This window comes from Oncorhynchus keta, chromosome 21 (genome assembly GCF_023373465.1).
Source record: "Oncorhynchus keta strain PuntledgeMale-10-30-2019 chromosome 21, Oket_V2, whole genome shotgun sequence".
Lineage (NCBI taxonomy): Eukaryota > Metazoa > Chordata > Actinopteri > Salmoniformes > Salmonidae > Oncorhynchus > Oncorhynchus keta.
In genome coordinates, this window is record NC_068441.1 from 25,782,846 (window position 1) to 25,806,257 (window position 23,412).

Consider the following 23,412-nt stretch of genomic DNA (forward strand, 5'->3'; position numbering starts at 1 on the left):
TTCATTGTTCTGAGGGGAGGGGCGAGCCCTACAAAATGAGTCTCTCTTTCAGTTCATGGAGAGGCATTTTGGATTGAGCTGTGGATGGGGTTGCATTCTTTTTAGCTGGCCCATAAGGTATATGTTTGATGGCAGTAAAGTTGTTTTTGTTCCGGAATCACTATGTATATAAACACCCTTACACAGAAGAACTTTTGCGGCTCCACCATCTTTTTATTTTGATAGAGGTTAGGTTTTCCAGTATAGCCTTCTGGCCTAATCTACGTGACATGTACAAACAATAGTACGCATGTATAAACACCACGGGACCATGCAGCCATCATACCGCTCAGGAAGGAGACGTGCTCTGTCTCCTAGAGATGAATGTACTTTTGTGCGAAAAGTGCAAATCAATCCCAGAACAACGGCAAAGAACCTTGTGAAGATTCTGGAGGAACAAAAGTATCTATATCCACAGTAAAACGAGTCCTATGGGAAGACACTGCTCCAAAACCGCCATAAAAAAAGCCAGACTACAGTTTGCAACTGCACATGGGGAAAAAGATCGTAGTTTTTGGAGAAATGTTCTTTGGTCTGATGAAACTAAAATAGAACTGTTTGGCCATAATGGCCATCGTTATGTTTGGAGGAAAAGGGGAGGCTTGCAAGCCAAAGAACACCATCCCAACCGTGAAGCACAGGGGTGGCAGCATCATGTTGTGGTGGTGCTTTGCTGCAGGACGGACTGGTGCACGTCACTAAATAGATGGCTTCATGAGGATGGAAAATTCTGTGTATATATTGAGGCAACATCTCAAGCCATCAGTCAGGAAGTTAAAGCTTGGTCGCAAATGGGTCTTCCAAATGGACAAGAAATAAAATAAAAGCTGAAATAAATAATTCTCTCTACTACCATTCTGACATTTCACATTCTTAAAATAAAGAGGTGGTCCTTCTGACCTAAAACAGTGAATTTTTACTCTGTTTAAAAGTCAGGAATTGTGAAAAACAGAGTTTAACTTCTTTGAGATAGGGGCACTCTTAATTTTTTGATAAAAAACGTTCCCGTTTTAAACAAGATATTTTGTCACGAAAAGATGCTCGACTATGCATCTACAGCTTTGGAAAGAAAAAACTCTTGACGTTTCCAAAACTGCAAAGATATTATCTGTGAGTGCCCCAGAACTAATGCAACAGGCGAAACCAAGATGAAATTTCATACAGGAAATGGTCCAAATTTTGAATGCCCTGTGTTCCAATGTCTCCTTATATGGCTGTGAATGCGCCAGGAATGAGCCTGCACTTTCTGTCGTTTCCCCAAGGTGTCTGCAGCATTGTGACGTATTTGTAGGCATCTCATTGGAAGATTGACCATAAGAGACTACATTTACCAGGTGTCCGCCCGGTGTCCTCCGTCGAAATTATTGCGTAATCTCCAGGTCCATGCGCGTTCCATTTTCTTCAGAGGAGAAAGTCAACCGCCACGAATGATTTATCATCGATAGATATGTGAAAAACACCTTGAGGATTGATTCTAAACAACGTTTGCCATGTTTCTGTCGATATTATGGAGTTAATTTGGAAAAAAGTTTGCGTTGTAATGACTTAATTTTCGGGGTTTTTTCTTACCCAAACGTGATGAACAAAACGGAGCGATTTGTCCTACACAAATAATCTTTTTGGAAAAACTGAACATTTGCTATCTAACTGAGAGTCTCCTCATTGAAAACATCTGAAGTTCTTCAAAGGTAAATTATTTTATTTGAATGCTTTTCTTGTTTTTGTGAAAATGTTGCATGCTGAATGCTAGGCTTAATGGTATGCTAGCTATCAATACTCTTACACAAATGCTTGTTTGGCTATGGTTCAAAAGCATATTTAGAAAATCTGAGATGACAGTGTTGTTAACAAAAGGCTAAGCTTGAGAGCTAATATATTTATTTCATTTCATTTGCGATTTTCATGAATAGTTAATGTTGCGTTATGCTAATGAGCTTGCAGCGATAATTACACTCCTGGATACAGGTTTTTTTTCGTAGCCAAACGTGATGAACAAAACGGAGCGATTTGTCCTACACAAATAATATTTTTTGAGAAACTGAACATTTTCCATCTTACTGAGAGTCTCCTCATTGAAAACATCTGAAGTTCTTCAAAGGTAAATTATTTTATTTGAATGCTTTTCTTGTTTTTGTGAAAATGTTGCATGCTGAATGCTAAGCTTAATGCTATGCTAGCTATCAATACTCTTACACAAATGCTTGTTTAGCTATGGTTCAAAAGCATATGTTGAAATCTTAGATGACAGTGTTGTTAAATGTATTTGTACATAAACTTCCAACTTCAACTGTACATCATTTTTTTGTTTTATTAAATAATAATAATGGCGGCACGTGTACAATGTGAGGCCCAGCGGCTACCCAGATTTTGTGAATTAGCAGTAATTCTTTGTTTATTCACTCAGTACAGCCTGACGTACACTCTATATTGCCGACAAGAACTCCTGGATATTGGAACAACATGCACAAAGAGTTTTTGAAATCTTACGACTTCCACTGGAGATCGCGAAGACGCCCCGGGAGACTAAAACATCGCAGAGAGGAAGTGTCCGGAGGCGGCATTGAGATCGTAAACAAAGGCGAGGAAAGCAAAGTGGCCTACAGGCTAAGCAAATGCTAACCTCACATCGGCTTTCACTACCTAGCCTTTTCCTCGCTAACGTCCGGTCACTTGTGAATAAAATGGATGAAATACGACTAAGAATCATCTCACAAAAAAGGATTATGGATTGCAGCGTCATGATTTTCACGGAAATGTGGCTAAACAACAGCATACCCGACAACGCTATTGGGCAAGAGGGGCGTAACGTCTTCTGATAAGACCAGAGGAGGTGGTCTGTGCATTTATGTAAACAAAGCATTATGTACAGACAGGAACATAACCGGGAGTTACTGCTCAACCAATTTGGAGTACTTGATGATTAGGTGCAGGCCTTTCTACTTGCCTCGGGAGCTTATGTCCATTGTTGTTACTGCAGCCTATATACCTCCGGATGCTAATGCTAAACTAGCAATGAAAGAACTACAGGTTTCTATTAGCAAACAGCACATCCTGGTGGTGTTTTTATTGTTGTAGGGGATTTTACTCAAATCTGATTTTTTTCTCTCAAATTCCATGTCTCCTGCCCCACCAGAGGAGACAATACACTAGAACACGTGTATACCAACATTCCGGAGGCTTATAAAGCCATTCCACTCCCCCCTGGGACAATCTGATCACCTTTCCCTGTTCCTACTCCCCAAGTATTTATACCTCATTAAACACGTGAAACCATCAGTGAGGACAGTCAAAGTGTGTCCAGAGGGATCAGACTCATTACTACAGCACCAGTTTCAACATCAGACTGGAGATTGTTTGCCACTCAGGCCACCCTTGACTCCCATACGGACATTGAAACATATGCTTCTTCCGTTCTGAATTACAACATCGGCATCAACAATGTCACCACCCATAAACTAATAACAACCTTCCCCAACCAGAAGCCTTGGATGAACAGAGAGGTCGGACTACTGCTAAAGGCACGAAACGCTGCTTTCAGATCCGGCGATGCGGAAGCCTACAGCTCATCCAGGGCCAACCTGAAAAAGGGTATCAAGATCGCTAAACATGACCACAAAGTGCGGATTGAAGAGCACTTAAACAACAACTCCGACCCTCGATGCATGTGGTAGGGCATCCAAGTCATCACAGACTACCGGTCAAAAAACACTACCCCCACAGCCAGCGACGTCTCCATCGCAGTCGAGTTAAACAGGTTCTATGCTCACTTCGACAGGGACAACAAAGTGTTAAGGGAATTTTTATCAATGATGACTAATTATGTATACATTTCAATCAGGACTGACTAATCAGAATACTTTTATGCTACTGTATATGTATGAATTTTCTTTTTAATCCTAGTACTGTATATAATGTGTGTAAATATAATCAAGAATTAGAACAATGACTGTCTGTACCATGGTAGAAATGATTGAACTTATAGCCAGACTGGCTAGAAGGCTTATCTATACCAGCTGTCCTAGGCTCAGTCATATATCATCTTAATAGGGAGAGACGATGTGAGAACCATACAGCCATTGTACTAGAGCGGAGATGACACGGGTTGGTACTGAAACTAATGATGTCATTTTAAGTTTATAACCTGTGGTAAAATGTGTAAGGAGCAGTACACTCGTGAATAAAAGCTGCTGGTTGACTTTAAGACTGGGCTCTGTCCATTTTATAAAAATAAGGGTCATACAAATCCTTATGAATTGACAGAGTGTTTGATTTTAATTGGGTATTAAAACAGAGGCATTTAATTCCTGCAACACAAAGATCCAGCCGTCAAAAAACAAACAAGGGTTTTGCCACCAAGTACTAAGTCATGTTTTGCAGAGGGGTCAAATACGTATTTCCCTCAATAAAATGCAAATCAATTTGTAACATTTTTGACATGCGTTTTTCTGGATTTTTTTGTTGTTATTCTGTCTCTCACTATTCAAATAAACCTACCATTAAAATTATAGACTGATCATTTCTTTGTCAGTGGGAAAACGTACAAAATCAGCAGGGGATCAAATACTTTTTTCCTTCACTGTATGTGAGAATGCTGTTGATAGACTTTAGCTCAGCATTCAATACGGGCATTCCCTCTAGGCTGGTCACCAAACTCCATGACCTACGGATCAGCCCCTCTCTCTGTGACTGGACTTTGGACTTCCTAACCAACAGACCCCCGTCTGTCAGGTTTGACAACTTCACCTCCTCAACCCTGAACCTGAACACCGGTGTGCCACAGGACTGCGTTCTGAGCCCCTTCCTGTACTCCCTCTTCACTTAAGACTGCGTTCCTGTACACGGTTCCAACATCATTGTCAAGTTCGCAGACAACACCACGGTGGTAGGCCTGATCAGCGACAATGATGAGTCAGCCTACAGGGAGGAGGTCAAGCACCTGGCTGCATGGTGCGCTGACAACAACCTGGCCCTCAATGCAAAGAAAACCAAGGAGCTCATTGTGGATTACAGGAAGTCTAAAAGCTGCAGCCACACCCCAGATCTCATTGATGACACTGAGGTGGAGCGTATGCCCAGCTTCAAATTCCAGGGTGTCTACATCTCTGAGGACCTCTCCTGGACCCACAATACCTCAAAGTTGGTCAAAAAGGTGCAGCAGTACTTTTGAGGAGGCTGAAGAAGGCTCGCCGGTCTACCAAGATCCTGGTGAACTTTTACCGCTGCACGGTCGAGAGCATTCTGACTAACTGCGCCACAGTGTGGTTTGGCAGATGCTCCGTGTCCAACCGAAAGGCCCTGCAACAGATGGTGAAAACTGCCCAGCACACCACTGGTGCCCAGCTCCCTGCCATCGTAGACCTACAGCGCAAGCGGTGTCTGCGTATGGCACGCGACTTCATCTGCGACCCTTCACATCGGTGGTGGTGTCAGAGGAAGGGCCTAAAAATTATCAAAGACCCCAGCCATAGACTGTTCTCTCTACTATCGCATGGCAAGCGGTACCGGAGTGCCAAGTCTAGGACAAAAAGGCTTCTCAACAGTTTTTACCCCCAAGCCATAAGACTCCTGAACAGATAATCAAATGGCTACCCGGACTATTTGCATTGTGTTCCCCCCCAACCTATCTTTTACGCTGCTGCTACTCTCTGTTTATCATATGCACAGTCACGTTAACTATACATTCATGTACATACTACCTCAATTGGGCCGACCAAACAGTGCTCCCGCACATTGGCTAACAGGGCTATCTGCATTGTGTCCCGCCCCATCAAGCCGATACCACGACGGCTCTCAAAGAAGTTCACTGGGCTTTATGCAAACAGGAAACCACATATCCTGAGGCAACATTTATTGTAGCTGGGGATTTTAACAAACCAAATTTGAGAAAAAGGCTGCCGAAGATCTATCAACACATTGACTGTAGTACTCGCGCTGCTAAAACTCTCGACCACTGCTACGCCAACTTCCGGTATGCCCACAAGGTCCTCCTTTCGGCAAATCTGACCACGACTCCATTTCTCCATCACTAACTATGTATATACTGTACCTTATACCATCTATTGCACCATGCTTGTTCCTCCCTTTAGATTTGTGTCTATTAAGTAGTTGTTGGGGTTATTGTTAGATTACTTGTTAGATATTACTGCATTGTCAGAACTAGAAGCACAAGCATTTAGCTACACCCACATTAACATACCTTAAGGGAACATTTTGACATTTGCCATATGGTTAGTGAGAAAGTCCATATTGCAAATGTACGGTCCCTTACCAGACGTCCGAAAACAGTTGTAAAATTCGCGGACGGTGTCGGGCCGTTCAAACGAACTCTAGGACATTCGGTTTCCGTTTGATAAAATAATCAAATTTTGGTCATTTTTCCGCTGTCCCGATAAATCCCACAAGAGGGCGAATGGAATCATATTGCAAATGTACAAAACATCACGAATCACGACGTGGCCTTATCTCCAAAACGGAAAAGACTTCGAAGACGAAACTTGGTGATCGTAGGTTTGGCATAATGGGCAGTTGGCCCCGAACAAGATGGCGTCTAGGCCTCAACGGTTTTTGAGTTATGGCCATTTTTCTGGGATTAAAGGTTCAAAATGATAATGGAGCAATAATTTTTCCGCTTCATGTCAAAGTCAAGGAGCCTCCGGTGTCAATGTGTGCACATCACCAACAAACTATCATGGTCCAAACACACCAAGACAGTCGTGAAGAGGGCACGACAACACCTTTTCCCCCTCAGGAGACTGAAAAGATTTGGCATGGTCCTCAGATCCTCAAAAAGTTATACAGCTGCACCAGAGAACATCTTGACCGGTTGCATCACCGCCTGGTATGGCAACTGCTCGGCATCTGACCATAAGGCGCTACAGAGGGTAGTGCGTGCGGCCCAGTACGTCACTGGGGCCAAGCTTCCTGCCATCCAGGATCAATATACTAGGCGGTGTCAGAGGAAAGACCAAATAATTGTCAGAGACGCCAGTTGCCCAAGTCAGACTGTTTTCTCTGCTTCTACCCCCAAGCCATAAGACTGCTGAACAATTAATCAAATGGCCACTGGACTATTTACATTGACCCCCCCCTCCATTTGTTTTGTACACTGCTGCTACTCACTGTTTATTATCTATGCATAGTCACTTCACCCCTATGTACAAATTACCTTGGCTAACCTGTACCCCCGCACATTGACTTGGTACTGGTACCCCCTGTATATAGCCTCGTATAGTTATTTTATTGTGGTACTTTTAATTATTTTTTGCTTGAGTTTTTTTGGTAAATATTTTCTTAGCTTTTTCTTGAACTGCACTGTTGGTTAAGGGCTTGTAAGTAAGCATTTCATGGTAAGGTCTAGTTGTATTCGGCACACAAATAAAGTTGGATTTGAATGGAAAATAGTAAAAATAAAGAAAAACCCTTGAATGAGTAGGTGTGTACAAACTTGACTGGTACTGTGTATACATTTCTTTAGGAACTCAATCGGGGTGTTAACTTACTGTTGAGAGCCAGAATAGTAGAATACACAAGGTACAATTTACAAATTTGGTAGCGCACCAGTAGTTTTTATCTTGTTATGTCAGTCAATCAATTAGCCCATGTCAGCTGAAATGTTTTACATTGGTAAATCTACAAGTCTAGCCAGCTATCTAAACTTGTAGTAAACATGGTTGAATTCCCGACCATTGGACCCCATTGATTTTGTTAGTCACTCTCACTCAGAGATCATCTTAAAAAACGCAAATAAAATCTTGGTCCTATGGCAAAATGTGTACAATTGCAGGAAATTAGCTGCAAAACAGTTTTGTTGTTGTTGTTCTCCTAAATTTTCTCTGCGTCCAATGGCAAAATGTGTAGAATTGCAGCAAATTTGCCTTAAAATGCACAATTGTCTCTATGCCCCATGGCAAAATGTGTAGAATTGCAGGAAATTAACTCGCACATTTTCTCTGTGCTGTTAAGTGTGGGACCCCAAAAATGTTTTGCCCTAAAATCCACTTTGGTTCCCCAAAAGGCTAGGGCAACCTGACTGCTATGTGTACATAGCCCACCAACTACCTCATCCCCATATTGTTATTTTGTTTTTTGCTACTTTGCACCCCAGTATCTCTACTTGCACAATCATCTTTCACTTCAGTGTTTAATTGTAAATGAGAACTTGTTCTCAAGTGTAGCAGTTTGGTGGTGGAAAAAGCATTAATCTGTGTCAAGTCAAGCAAGACAGCTGTCTTGGCAGATGCCTCAATAATTTCACAAGGAGGCCTACAATTACCTGCTATTGGTAATTTCCCTGCATCAGCTAACTCCAAATGACAAAAACCCAGCAGTGAACTGAGCAGAAGAATGCATTTCTCCAACAGTGGCAACATGGCAGGAGCTGACATGGGTGATAATTATGATGAACATCAGGAGTGTGTTGGTGTCAAGGTTTTGTTTTTAACTTTGTCTGAAGAGCAGAGTCACTTACTCATAGCATTTGCCAGCGAAGATGTCGGAGACGGAGCTGAAAAAACAGAGAGGAGAACATACCATTTATAAACTTCTCAGAGCATCAGTCAATCATCCCAGCAAGGCATCACCTCATTGGAACAGCAGTGCAGCAGCATCCGATAGCAATGCAGTACAAAAGTAACACACAGACAGAGATAGAGAGAAGAGAGAGCGAGAGAGTCATTGGCACCAATACCAACAGGCTATGAATAGGACTATAACACTCTTAAATCTGTCACTGATGTCCATGGGCTTTCACTTCTCTTAGCTCAGCATTTATCACACATACAGCCTTCCACAGGGAAAACCTCTGTAAAACGTTGCTAAACAAGTCATGCCGCTGAAGGACATGGTGACTCGGAGCTCTGGGTCTGGGAAAGAAAGGGCCTAAGCTGTAGGATTTATACCAGTCAGGGTTCTTGGCTGACTCAACCTGGGGGTTGATATGGGATTCAGAGATCAGCATGGGTCACACAAACAAGATAAAAGGTCAACCCAGCTTTCAGGAAATGTTGGATCGTAAGCAAACAAGAGGAAATTTTAGATACAAAATATATTTTTCTGATCATTGCTTGGCAACCATTTTCAGGTCTTGACATAGATTTAAGTTAAAACTAACTTGGCCACTCAGGAACATTCGTTGTCTTCTTGGTAAGCAACCCCAGTGTATATTTGGCATTGTGTTTTAGGTTATTTTTTTATTTTTTTATTTTACCTTTATTTTACTAGGCAAGTCAGTTAGGAACAAATTCTTATTTTCAATGACGGCCTAGGAACAGTGGGTTAACTGCCTGTTCAGGGGCAGAACGACAGATTTTGTACCTTGTCAGCTCGGGGATTTGAACTTGCAACCTTTCGGTTACTAGTCCAATGCTCTAACCACTAGGCTACCCTGCCGCCTTGTCCTGCTGAAAAATAAATGCATTTCCCAGTGTCTGGTGGAAAGCAGACTGAAACAGTTTTTCCTCTAGGATTTTGCCTGTGCTTAGCTCCATTCCATTTATTTTTTATCCTGAAAAACTCACAAGTCCTTAACCATTATAAGCATACCTTTAACATGATGCAGCCACCACCATGCTTGACAATATGGAGAGTGGTACTCAGTAACGTGCTGTATTGGGTTTTCACCAAACATAACACTTTTTTGCAGTATTACTTTAGTGCCTTGTTGCAAACAGGATGCATGTTATTCTGTATAGGCTTCCTTCTTTTCACTCTGTCAATTCAGTTACTATTGGGGAGTAACTACAATGTTGTTGATCCATCCACTAAACTCTAACTGTTTTAAGGTCACCATTGGCCTCAGAGAAATCCCTGAGCAGTTTCCTTCCTCTTTGGCAACTGAGTTAGGAAGCACTCCTACATCTTTGTAGTGACTGGGTGTATTGATATACCATCCAAAGTGTAATTAATTATGCTCAAACGGATATTTAATGTCTACTTTTTTTTACCCATCTACCAGCTGGTGCCCTACTTTCCAAGGTATTGGAAAACCTCCTTGGTCTTTGTGGTTGAATCTGTGGTTGAAATTCAGTGCTTGACTGAGGTACCTTGCAGTATGTAAGAGGTACAGAGATGAGGTAGTCACTCAAAAATCATGTTAAACACTATTATTGCACACAGAGTGAGTCCATGCAACTTATTATGTGACTTGTTAAGCACATTTCTACTCCTGAACTTATTTAGGCTTTCCATAACAAAGGGGTTGAATACTTATTGACTGAAGACATTTAAGCTTTTCATTTTAAGGAGTCGCTAGAGCGTGATGGGACAAGGACATCTCTGGAGAGACCTGAAAATAGCAGTGCAGTGACGCTGTGCAGTGAAGCTGTGCAGTGTCGCTCCCCATCCAACCTAAAAGAAAATGTGCAGTATCGTCACACAACACAATGCCACAGATGTCTCAAGTTGAGGGAAAGTGCACTTGGAATGCTAACCGCAGGAATGTCCACCAGAGCTGTTGCCAGATATTTGAATGTTCATTTTCATACCATAAGCCACATCCAATGTCATTTTAGAGAATTTGGCAGTACGTTCAATCGGCCTCATAACCGCAGACCACATGTAATCATACCAGCCCAGGTCCTCCACTTCCAGCTACTTCATCTGTGGGATCGTCTGAGACCAGCCACCCGTATAGCTGATGAAACTGTGGGTTTGCATAATCGAAGAACTGACCTGACCTGACTGCAGCACAACTTTGTAACCGACTCCAGTGGGCAAATGCTCTCCTTCGATGGTCCTGGCACGCTGGAGAAGTGTGCTCTTCACAGATGAATACCAGTTCCAACTGTACTGGGGAAATGGCAGACAGCGTACATGGCGTTGCGTGGGTGAGCGGTTTGCTGATGTCAATGTTGTGAACAGAGTTCCCCATGGTGACGATGGGGTTATGGTATGGGCAGGCATAACCTACGAACAATGAACACACTTGCATTTCATCGATGGCAATTTGAACGTGACGTGATCCTGAGGCCCATTGTCGTGCCATTCTTCTTCCATCATCAACTAATGTGTCAGCATGATAATGCACTGCCCTATGTCGCAAAGATGTGTACACTATTCCTGGAAGCTGAAAATGTCCCAGTACTTCCACGGCCTGCATCCTCACCAGACATCTCACCTATTGAGCATGTTTGGGATGCTCTGGATTGACATGTACGACAGCGTGTTCCAGTTTCCACCAATATCCAGCTACTTTGCACAACCATTTTAGAGAAGTGGGACAACATTCCACTGGACACAATCAACAGCCTGATCAACTCTATGCAAAGGAGATGTGTCAAGCTGCCTGTGGCAAATGGTGGTCACACCTGATACTGACTGGTTCTCTGATCCATGCCCCTACCTTTTTTTAAGGTATATGTGACCAACATGTGCATATCTGTATTCCCAGTCATGTGAAATCCATAGATTAGGGTCGAATACATTTATTTAAGTTTACTTGGCATTATCTGAACACCCCTGTAGGATCAAGCAGCAATTCATCAGGCCTATGCAGAGTGCCTTAGGGCAGACTATTTGACCGGCTGCTGGTGTTGGTTTGTGTAGCTCATGACTATTTCCGATGGCAATTATCGCCAATTGAGCATCAGTCCCTCTCTGGAGAAGGCCAGTGGCCTTTTAGCTTTATTGGATGGTCTTACATCCGCTGATCAGACGTTACAGGGTGCAGTGCTGACTAGCTGCAGCGGCCCCCAGCTCAGACAGGGAATGTTTCTTTTCTCTGCTTAAAAGACCAGCTACAGTCAACGGTAGTAAATAGCAAGAGGCTTGGGCAATATGCAGCCTAAACAGTTAAATAAGGTAGCTGTTAGTCAAAGTGAAACACCACAGCTGCATAGAACAATTAAAGCAGCAGTATTAAAAGGGAGAATAATCACTGTAGAACATTTCTGCCACAATCCAATAAGATGTCCATTTTGTTGGTCTGCTTTACTCATTACTCTCCACAGACAACTCAACGTTTGCCACTTATGGCAAAGGGGAAGGTGTGTGGGCGCACATGCGTCTCTTGCAATTGTGTGTGGAAAAATCTAATTAAACGATACTAACTAAGTAAAGCTAGTTGTCAAGGCTAGGACAATACAAGAAAGTAATGCAAATGCAATCTGTTCCAGGGTGTACCTAAGTGGATGTAGATGAGATTTCTTTATACTAAATATTTCTTTATACTCCTATATACCATACACTCTCCAGCTCAGACAGAGGGAGACAAATGATAGATGAGATGGCTAAACTGGAAGGAGCAGGTCTTAGCCTACTGTTTAGGCGTATTCAGTGTTGGGAAATCTCACTAGAACCCAGAGTTTTCCATTAGCACCGGCTAACGACTAATCAGCCGGTTACAGACTAATTTTCAGACGGATACCTTTTCCACTTCATAATAACTAGGTTACTTCTCATTTAAAAGCCTTCTCACACTAGAATGAATTATATGCATATTCTAGCAATTGATAGGATAGGTGCCTGTCAGTCACAAAGCGAGCGATAACAGGGAAACACAGTCTGCTGTCTGGCTCGCCTCCTGGTACAATGTGTGCGCACCGTGGTTGTTTGCAGTCAAATTTCTTTAAAGAGAGATGCTCGTGAATTTGCACGTCCCATGTAATGTAAGTGGTAACGATGAGTTGAAATACATGATTTAATTATTGTTTTCTGGCACATTCACTTATTTTCTTTTGCGTGTTTCACATAGCCAGCCACACAGAGTCGTGGCGCATAAGTAGGCTATTTACTATGCTTTGATTGGCAACTGAACAGCAAGTGTTGACTAGTTTATAAAAGGGGTCAAACGGTCTGAATAAAGTCGATCTCCAATATCCCTGTCCATTCATAAATCATGCAACGTGGTTATATGTCCATAGTATCGCATCGGGACAAATAAACCAAAGGATTTCATAAGTTTCTTTTCCTAGGATGTCGGGGCTTGCCACTAAAGTGAGTGACTTATTTGTCAGTGTAGCCAACCGAATCGCAGAGTCGTTCAGTTGGTTCCCTCATTTGCTATGGCTACTTGTAGGCCAAGGCTTTTTGTCAATTATCTGCAGATAAATTATGAAAACATTTAATTTAGATGGTGAATCATCACTGCAGGAACAGAAGGCAATGGAAAGCCTCATTCTGGTCTAAATATGATAATCAGAGCCCTCACAGAATCCAGGCATTAAAATGGAATTCAACAACATAAGAAAAGGTAACAATGTATTAATTTGCCCAAGTTAATCATAAGACATGATGAACATAATGCATCAGTGATTTGTATTTCCTGCAACTTCTGAAGAGGCAACAAGAATGCCCCTATCTGTGTGTGCGTCACTTTGTGTAGCCATTAGCGATGATGCTAATGAAAACATCGGGGAGACGGGAAGGCTTCCCCAAAAACCTTCTCAATTAACAAGAAAGTAGCCTACGCTTACTTGGCAGAATATCATGATTCTTTCTGTAATACCAGTGGGTATTTGTTTAACAAACTCTGACATTACATGTGTGCTACAAAAACACAGCTAAACAATAGCCTCTTGCTAGCTGCACACTTGAATTGAAGAGTAACTACACCCAAATCTCTACATTTCTCAGATTTTCCCAGACCTCAAAAGTGGTCTCCTGATGTGTTTTAAAGCTGCAAAATGTTACTTTTTGGGTGAACCGACCAAATCCATATAGAAATATGAGTTTTTGATTTGTCATCATCAAGCCTCACTGAGGATAGGAAACATTGTCACCACCGATAAATTCGCTATAATTGAGAATTTCAATAAGCATTTCTCTACGGCTGGCCATGCTTTCCATATCATAACCCCTACCCCGGTCAACTGCCCGGCACCCTCCACAGCAACCCGCCAAAGCCCCCACCATTTCTCCTTTACCAAAATCCAGATAGCCGATGTTCTGAAAGAGCTGCAAAATCTGGACCCCTACAAATCAGCCGGGCTAGACAATCTGGACCCTCTCTTTCTAAAATGACCTGCCGAAATTGTTGCAACCCCTATTACTAGCCTGTTCAACCTCTCTTTTTCATATCGTCTGACATTCACAAAGATTGGAAAGCTGTTAACCAGCTCTTCAAAGGGGGTGACAGTCTAGACCCAAACTGCTACAGACCTATATCTATCCTACCCTGTCTTTCTAAGGTCTTCGAAAGCCATGTTAACAAACAGATTACTGACCATTTCGAATCCCACCGTACCTTCTCCGCTATGCAATCTGGTTTCAGAGCTGGTCATGGGTGCATCTCAGCCACGCTCAAGGTTCTAAATGACATCATAACCGCCATTGATAAGAGACATTACTGTGCAGCCGTATTCATCGACCTGGCCAAAGCTTTCGACGCTGTCAATCACAACATTCTTATTGGCAGCCTCGACAGCCTTGGTTTCTCAAATGATTGCCTCGCCTGGTTAACCAACTACTTCTCTGATAGAGTTCAGTGTGTCAAATCGGAGTGCATGTTGTCTGGACCTCTGACAGTCCCTATGGGTGTGCCACAGGGGTAAATTCTCGGGCCGACTCTCTTTTCTGTATACATCAATGATGTTGCTCTTGCTGCTGGTGATTCTCTGATCCACCTCTACGCAGACGACACCATTCATAATACTTCTGGCCCCTCCTTGGACACTGTTAACTAACCTCCAGGCGAGCTTCAATGCCATACAACTCTCCTTCCGTGGCTTCCAACTACTCTTAAATGCAAGTAAAACTAAATGCATGCTTTTCAATCGATCGCTGCCCGCACCTGTTCGCCCGTCCAGCATCACTACTCTGGACGGCTCTGACTTAGAATACGTGGACAACTACAAATACCTGGGTGTCTGGTTAGACTAAACTCTCCTTCCAGACTCACATTAAGCATCTCCAATCCAAAATGAAATCTAGAATCGGCTTCCTATATCGCAACAAAGCATCCTTCACTCATACTGACAAACATACCCCCGTAAAACTGACCATGTCATCTATAAAATAGCCTCCAACACTCAACAAACTGGATGCAGTCTATCACAGTGCCATCCGTTTTGTCACCAAAGCCCCATACACTACCCACCATTGCGACCTGTAAGCTCTCGTTGGTTGGCCCTCGCTTCATACTCGTCGCCAAACCCACTGGCTACAGGTTATCTACAAGTCTCTGCTAGGTAAAGCCCCGCCTTATCTCAGCTCACTGGTCACCATAGCAGCACCCACTCGTAGCACGTGCTCCAGCAGGTATATCTCACTGGTCACCCCCAAAGCCAATTCCTCCTTTGGTCGTCTTTCCTTCCAGTTCTCTGCTGCCCATGACTGGAACGAATTGCAAAAATCTCTGAAGCTGGAGACTCACATCTCCCTCACTAGCTTTAGGCACCAGCTGTCAGAGCATTTTACAGATCACTGCACCTGTACTTAGCCTATCTGTAAACAGCCCATCTATCTACCTACCTCATCCCAATTCTGGTATTTATTTATTTTGCTCCTTTGCACCCAAGTATCTCTACCTGCACATTCATCTTCTGCCGATCTGCCATTCCAGTGTTAAATTGCTATATTGTAATTACTTCGCAACCATGACCTAACTACTTCCTTAACTTACCTCATTGCACTCACTGTATATAGACTTTTTGTTTTCTTTTGTTCTACTGTATTATTGACTGTATGTTTTGTTTATTCCATGTGAAACTCTGTGTTGTTGTATGTGTCGAATTGCTACGCTTCATCTTGGCCAGGTCGCAGTTGCAAATGAGAACTTGTTCTCAACTTGCCTACCTGGTTAAATAAAGGTGAAATAAAATAAATAAATACAATTGAAAGCAAGTCTAACAAGTGGTAGATCTGTTCTATGTGGGCTATTTCTATGCTTCCAGGTCTTAAGTTTTGTTTTTGCGTCTTTTACTTTCGGTTTTGTACACAAGCGTCAAACAGCTGAACATAAAATATTTTTGGTTGTGGAAAATATATTTCACAGCGGTTTAGATGGTACAATCATTCCTTACACTATACTTGCATGTTTTTCTCACATAAACTTAAATTAGGCAAACTATTCATATTTTTGCAACCAGGAAATGGCGAAGCGATTTCTGCATAGTGCACCCGCTGTAGACTTAGAACATCCAATTCGGTTGTAAAAGTGTGATTTTGAGAACGAAAATTGAAACTTGCCCATTTCTCACCACTCAGAACTTCAACCAGATTGAAAACACCCCTGTGACCCACATGGAAACAAATGTGTGGGAAACGTGCCGGGAGGAAAGTGGCATTCAGCAACAAACATATAAAAATGACAAATAATTTTTAAAACTTTTGGAATAAAATAACCTCCAGCGCTATGACAGTCTGTGTGTGGAAGGGGTGAGCAATAGAGGATGTGATATGATTTTGTTCATGGTACGCATCCAAAAGGGTTTGAGATCTTCCAAGGACACGCCAACTGCGGACAGACAACCATATCCCATGGTCATCATATCAAGCAGATAGTTTAGGTCTGAATGAAATACAAAAGCCGGGATAATGTGAGGTCCACTGAGTACTTTATCCAAAAACAGCAACTGAAAGGATGAGTCAAACTTGGCCTTGGAACAGAGGAACGGAGAGTGTGTGGCGCGAGGCATAATCAAATATGACCCCTTATCAAGCTTAAATCCACTGAGATCAGTGTCTTGGAGCCACGGAGGGCCTGGGAGGCAGGTAAGGACAACCCAGCACAAGGAGCACATGTCTGGGGATTTAAGCAGGTCTTTTTGAAGCTGGTTCCAGTGTCATTGGAAATATATAAATAATGAAAAGAACAGCATAAATGCTTTGAGACTAGGGGAAAATGAACAAAAAATAATGAACTAACAGAGAGGAACCTCTAGTGAACTACTGCTAATAAAGCACACTTTTTCAGGGGATTAACTCTGGCTTTGTAAAAACTACAAAGTCCCCGAGTCCATTAAATGAATGAGTGGTTATACTGGGGTGGGAGGTGTTACCACATTTTGATTGCCTAATTCAAAGAAACCTAGCTAATTTGACATATACTGTATATTACGTGCATTTATTTTTTGCCTGCAGAACAGCCGGAATTCTTCGGGCATGGTAATATTGCTCAATTGGTATCAAGGGACCTACTGTGTGCCAGTAAAACATTCCCAACACCATTACACTACCGCCACCAACCTGTACTGTTGACGCTAGGCAGGATGGGGCCATTGACTCATGCTGCTTATGCCATCAGCATGACACAACAGGAACCGGGATTCGTTGGACCAGGTGATGTTTTTCCACTCCTCAAAGGTCCAGTATTGGTGATCGTGTGCCCACTGGAGCTGCTCTGACTTGTTTTTAGCTGATAGGAGTGACAAGTGTGGTCATCTACTGCAATAGTCCATCCGTGACAAGGACTGACGAGTTGTACATTACGAGATGCCGTTCTGCATCTGTTTATAGCCCGCCTGGTAGCTTGCACGAGCTGTTTTGTTGTTGCTTTGATGTTTTTTGTTTGTTGCACCATTCTCGGTAAACCCTAGAATGGCGTGCGTGAAAAGCTCAGGATGTCGGCTGTTTCTGAGATACTGAAACCGGCGAGCCTGGCACGAACTATCAAAGTCGCTTAGGTCACTCGTTTTGCCCAGTCGAATGTTCAAGCAAACAGTAATTGAATGCATCGATGGCTATCTGCCTGCTTTATATAGCAAGCCACAGCCATCTGACTCACTGTCTGTAGGAGTGAACCATTTTCGTGAACTGGGTGGAGTACCTAATAAACTGCCCACTGAGTGTATTTCACTAAATTGTTGTTTGGTTTTATCTTCATACAGTGGTACATCCCTGAGAGAAATGTATCGGTAAAGTAAATCCTTATCTTACATTGTGTTGCCCATGCTGCTCATAATTAGATTGAAGAGGCTGTCCTTGGCTTAAGCTGGCTCTTGAACTCAGTCATTACTCTCTCAACACTGAAGCGGTTTTGTCTCCATGTTTGATGAATGTGTTGTAGCGGTATTTATTAGAGAGGGGTAAAGAAAGATTTTGTTCGGGCGCCAGGCAGGTATTAACCATGCCGAAAGGAAAAGAGTAGAATAGAGAGAGTACCACTACCAGACCCACACACATCAGCAGAAGAGACTGCCTAGAGTGTAGCCTGTTTACCAGATAGCCAGTGGAGAGAAAAGAGAATACACACCATATAAAACCCACATCACAGCACAGGGGTAACCCAAACAAGAATACCTCATACAATAATACTAATATTAATAATGGCAGAGCAATTCAACAGCAACTTCATACAAGAACGAACCCAGTCATCAACATAGGATTTGCAATAATCTGTATTATTTTCTAGTGGGTGAGTGCAGAGGGTATGAATGTGGGTTTTATATTTACATTTACATTTAAGTCATTTAGCAGACGCTCTTATCCAGAGCGACTTACAAATTGGTGCATTCACCTTATTCTCTTCACTGGCTATCTGGTAAACAGGCTACACTCTAGGCAGTCTCTTCTGCTGATGTGTGTGGGTCTGGTTCTTTACCCCTCTCTAATAAATACCGCTACAGAATTGGCACCCGAACAGGGACTTGAAGGGAAACACCCATGACACCATCCACACCAGGTTGAATCATGCCTTTTGTTGGAACCCCATACTGTGTCAATGTGGACACACCTGACGGTAATCATGTTCGGGATTCTTTCATTGTGGAAGGACTCAATGAACTAATGGAGTTGGATAGCACTAACCCTAACATCTCCTATAACATCTCCACCATTACCCTCCCCTCAAACCCTTCCGGTTACCCTGTCCAGAGAGACTGGGAGAGGTGTCTCTGTGATCACTGGACAACTGGAACATCAATGGACACACACCAATCATAGTTTGACAATGCAGGAGAATGCCATTCGCAAACTCAGTGAATGTGTGGAGGCTCATCAGACAGATGTGCAGAGGAGGTTGGATTACCTTCCCTGTCAAATGGAGGAAAACCAACAACAAATTGTTCAGAGACAGAAATATTTACAAGATTCTCTGAAGCAGGATATTCAAGGAAAACTGCACCGGTTCAAAACACAAATGGAAACTAACCATCATCAAGTCATAATCTTTCTTGAGGAGGAACAAAAACAGAGAGCAGAGGAGTCAGCCTCTGTTGTGAAGGGAGTGTGTTCTTATCTGAAGGAAGTTATGGAGGACATGAAGAACTCTCTCACAGGGGAACTACGATTTTTGATTGAACAGACTCAAAAGGACACCGTTAATGAGATGGAAAAAGCACAGAAGGCCACAGACCTTCAACTGGAAGGGCTGCACCAGGAGGTAATGCAGTGCTTTCCCTTCTGGACAAATCTTCTGCACCTCCCTCAGGTTTTACCTCTGCCACTGGCTTGGCCAGTAATGGAATAGGAACAGGTAGCACTACAAAAACCCCTCTGAAGATACTGTTAAACAGCAGAACTCCCACTGCCACTGTCATGCCTCCTCTAGAGCGCTCCCTCCCTATCAAACTACTTTTCCCCACTTTTGGCAGCCCAGAAGATGATGTTGATCCACTGTTTTTCTTATCTAAGTGTAATGATTTTCTTTCCATCTGGCCCCTTACTGACTTGGAGGTTCTTGCCACCCTCCGCAGTGTTCTCCATGGTACAGCAAGAGACTGGTGGGAGATAGCCCGTGAACATGTGTCAACCTGGGAGGAGTTTCAAAAAATATTCCTCTTAGCCTTCCTCTCAGAGGACTATGAGGATGAACTGGCGGAACGTGTTCGTAACAGAGTCCAGGGTGAAGCAGAGCCAATACGGGACTTTGCCTTCTCCTATCGAGTTCTATGTAGGAGATGGAAGGCTGACATTACTGAGCAGGAGATGGTCAAACTCCTTAAGAACATGGTTCCCCGCCTTGCTAGTCAACTTCGAGAACGTGTGCAGAATGTGGATGATCTGGTGCGTCTTGGGACTCAGTTTGAGAAGGACTGGAAGCACCACCTCCAAACTAAAAACCCTGTTCCCTCATCCCAGTATACCCATAACTCTCCTGGGGCTAAACCGTCTCAGATATTTGTACCCAAGATCCAGGACAAAAGTCCAGTTATGTGTTGGAGGTCTAAAGTCCAACATCCTCCAGATTCTTGCCCGCTCTATATCCAGCATCAGGATTCAGGAAAAGGTCAGAAAGGACCGAAGACTGAAAGTCTACACAGTGGTGGCTTGCATACAATTGGGTCAGCCTTAATGCCCACCATGAAGCCTTTAGACAGCACAGCTAGCGGTCTTATTCCTATTCCGCAACAACTATTGGTTCCTCTGACTGTTAGGAACTGGAGGGGGAAGGCCATAATCGACACAGGGGCATCTTACACCCTGATGCAGGAGGCCCTGTGGCAGAACATGGCATTACCTCATGAGGAGCTACGAACATGGGAGGGGGGACCATTGTACTTGGCCAATGGAGAACCTACCACCCCTATGGGCTGGATTAGTATAATAATAAAACTGCATGGTGAGACTATTAACCTTCCTGTGGCAATACTTGCAGATTCAAGCCTTGCATTTGTTGTAGTCCTTGGCCTAGTCTTCCTGTTCTTCAGTGGACTGACCATCTCTATGTCCGAACCCTACTATCGGCTACACTCTGACCGCAATTCTGTAGCGGTATTTATTAGAGAGGGGTAAAGAAAGATTTTGTTTGGGCGCCAGGCAGGTATTAACCATGCCGAAAGGAAAAGAGTAGAATAGAGAGAGTACCACTACCAGACCACAACACCAGAAGAGACTGCCTAGAGTGTAGCCTGTTTACCAGATAGCCAGTGGAGAGAAAAGAGAATACACACCATATAAAACCCACATCACAGCACAGGGGTAACCCAAACAAGAATACCTCATACAATAATACTAATACTAATAATGGCAGAGCAATTCAACAGCAACTTCATACAAGAACGAACCCAGTCATCAACATAGGATTTGCAATAATCTGTATTATTTTCTAGTGGGTGAGTGCAGAGGGTATGAATGTGGGGGGTGTTCATCGACACAACAAAGGCCTTAAAAATGTCCACAATCTTCTCGGCCACATGTCATTAGTACACCGCACCTCAATACAGTTCACATAATATACAACTTGCAAGTAACCTACTAAAATGTCCATCCAAATACTTCTGGCAGGGAAATAATAGTCCAGCTCTAATGAACTTCAATGGGAAGTGCATTTAACAAATAGAGAGTCTGTTGCAGGGTAAAGCACTGGAATGAGAGGGAAGAGAAAGAGAGAGAAAAAGATCAAGCTTAGCTGTGGTCTTCAGGCCTGACGGTGTCTGACTGTCCGATGGTTTGTTGGTTTGTTTGTTAAAGCTTCGCAACAATGTTGCTACTAATCCATGCGATCCATAACGGGCGTGGTCCCAAACAAAAACAACCACGATCTAAAAGCGATCACACCGATGATTGAGTTAAATACTTTATAAACGCTGAAAACAAACAAAACTTCTGCAGCACAGCACACACAATCAAACTGTCGCGCCACCCAAGAGTTCCTCCCCAAAGAGCTGAACGAGCTCTCTTTATTTCCTCCTTCCTTACTGCTCATGCACTCTTAAAGTGGCAGCGCACGGTGAAGGCTCCGAGCAGATTTCGCCACAGTGTTAGGCCCTCATTATAACCTCTTACCTAAGGCCAAAATGTCAACATCTACACATCCTCTTCTATTTTAACTTCCAGTCTCCAAACGTTGTGGCAGGGACACTCTAAACTTCCCTCTCAAGCAATGTGTAGCATGACCACTACCCTGATGGGAGACCTGACAGGATCCTACAGTAGCTGGTACCATGTTCTGTGGACCAGGTATCAGACAGAGAGTGAGAGTGGTAGTGGTGAAGAACATCAGGGTGTGTTTATCTGCTGTGACTGCAGGACATACACCTCCAAGCATGATGGCGTTCTGCCCTCCTGTGGGTTCCCTGCGGCTTGTGTCCTGATGTGACTGCTCAGACCCTGCCTGGATGCACTGCAGATATACTGAGGGCTGCTGCAACACAATGACAGAGGGCTTAATACTGACTGTGGAACTAGTACTTTGCAGAAGCTTATCTAAGTTCAAATGATTCCAGCTCTAAGATGGCCTTATTATGATACAAATTCATCTGGCTATAATTGTTGAAGCCTATGCCTACTGACTGTTTTGGGGTTATTTTTGCATGCCCTTTGATATATTACTCCCCTCTTTGCTCATGGAAGTAAATCAATGCATGTCAGGGGAGCGCAACTTAAAAGTAAAAATCAATAAAGCAAATGTAAGCCGAAGAATCTACAGTTGTGCCTAGAGGGAATGAGATTCACCAGAAAGAAAAACCGGAGAACCACAAAAAAGCAAACACATTGGGTCAATCTATCGCTAACAGCTGCTGTGAGCAGCCCTGATTTATCCCATAATGAGCAAAAAGCTGGAAGTAATGAGTCTCTCCTAAACATTAAATCAAAACCAAACAAGGCCCTGCTTTTAGAACACTTAGTATTCACCTCCCTAAGCTGGCCTTTCTATGATTAGAAGACTGCATTAAATGTTCTCTTCAGAGACACTCAAAACACCCAACACCTGCGGAGAGCTCAGCAATACTTCTAAGGAAACTTCAACAAAACCCACCACGTTGAGTAAATTAAAGAGATAACCCACTTCAGGAAAAAAAACTATATTTGGTGATAGTCTATGTTCTATGATTAGGTCAAATAACTATTTCAAACATGATTGAACTACTAAGTGTTTTGTCTGTGAAATAAGGAAATCGTGTTGTAATGCGTCATCACAATAACGTTCTTGTCAATGGAGAAAGGGAATAACTATGACATTTCATAACGGTTTTAAAACATTTACTTGCACTCCAGATCACTAAATCAACCAATAGATGGTATGGCCATACTTGTCTAGAACACATCCATCCGTCTATATCGTCATAACAAAGTATACACTACCGTTCAAAAGTATGGGGTCACTTAGAAATGTCCTTGTTTTTGAAAGAAAAGCTAATTTTTTGTCCATTAAAATAACATAAAATTGATCAGAAATACAGTGCAGACATTGTTAATGTTGTAAATTATTATTTTAGATGGACACGGCTGATTTGTTATGGAATATCTACAAAGGTGTACAGAGTTGCATTATCAGCAACCATCGTTCCTGTGTTCCAGAGGCACGTTGTGTTAACTAATCCAAGTGTATTATTTTAAAAGGCTAATTGATCATTAGAAAACCATTTTGCAATGATGTTAGCACAGCTGAAAACTGTAGTTCTGATTAAAGAAGAAATAAAAATGCTCTTCTTTAGACTAGTTGAGTATCTGGAGCATCATAATTTGTGGGTTCGACTACAGTTCTTGTTCTAAGAAATGCAAGAAATTGAAGATCTCGTACAACGCTGTGTACTACTCCAAACTAGCTCTAACCAA

At 42.8% G+C, this 23,412-nt stretch overlaps 1 protein-coding gene across 5 annotated transcripts in view; it reads right to left on the minus strand.

The window, feature by feature from the left end:
* LOC118400338 (E3 ubiquitin-protein ligase RAD18-like) overlaps window positions 1-23,412 on the minus strand; it is a 107,723-nt gene that overhangs the window by 18,265 nt on the left and 66,046 nt on the right. For 4 of the 5 annotated variants that reach the window (XR_004828999.2, XM_035797056.2, XM_052473576.1 and 1 more), the window contains exon 12: window positions 8,507-8,542. The exons of the other annotated variant lie outside the window; for it this stretch is intronic. Coding sequence is in view for 2 of the 4 variants with exons in the window: in XM_035797056.2 (XP_035652949.1) it covers window positions 8,507-8,542 (36 nt within the window). In the remaining 2 variants the exon portion in view is untranslated. Of the gene's footprint in view, window positions 1-8,506; window positions 8,543-23,412 lie in introns of those variants that run through there. 5 annotated transcript variants of the gene reach the window in all.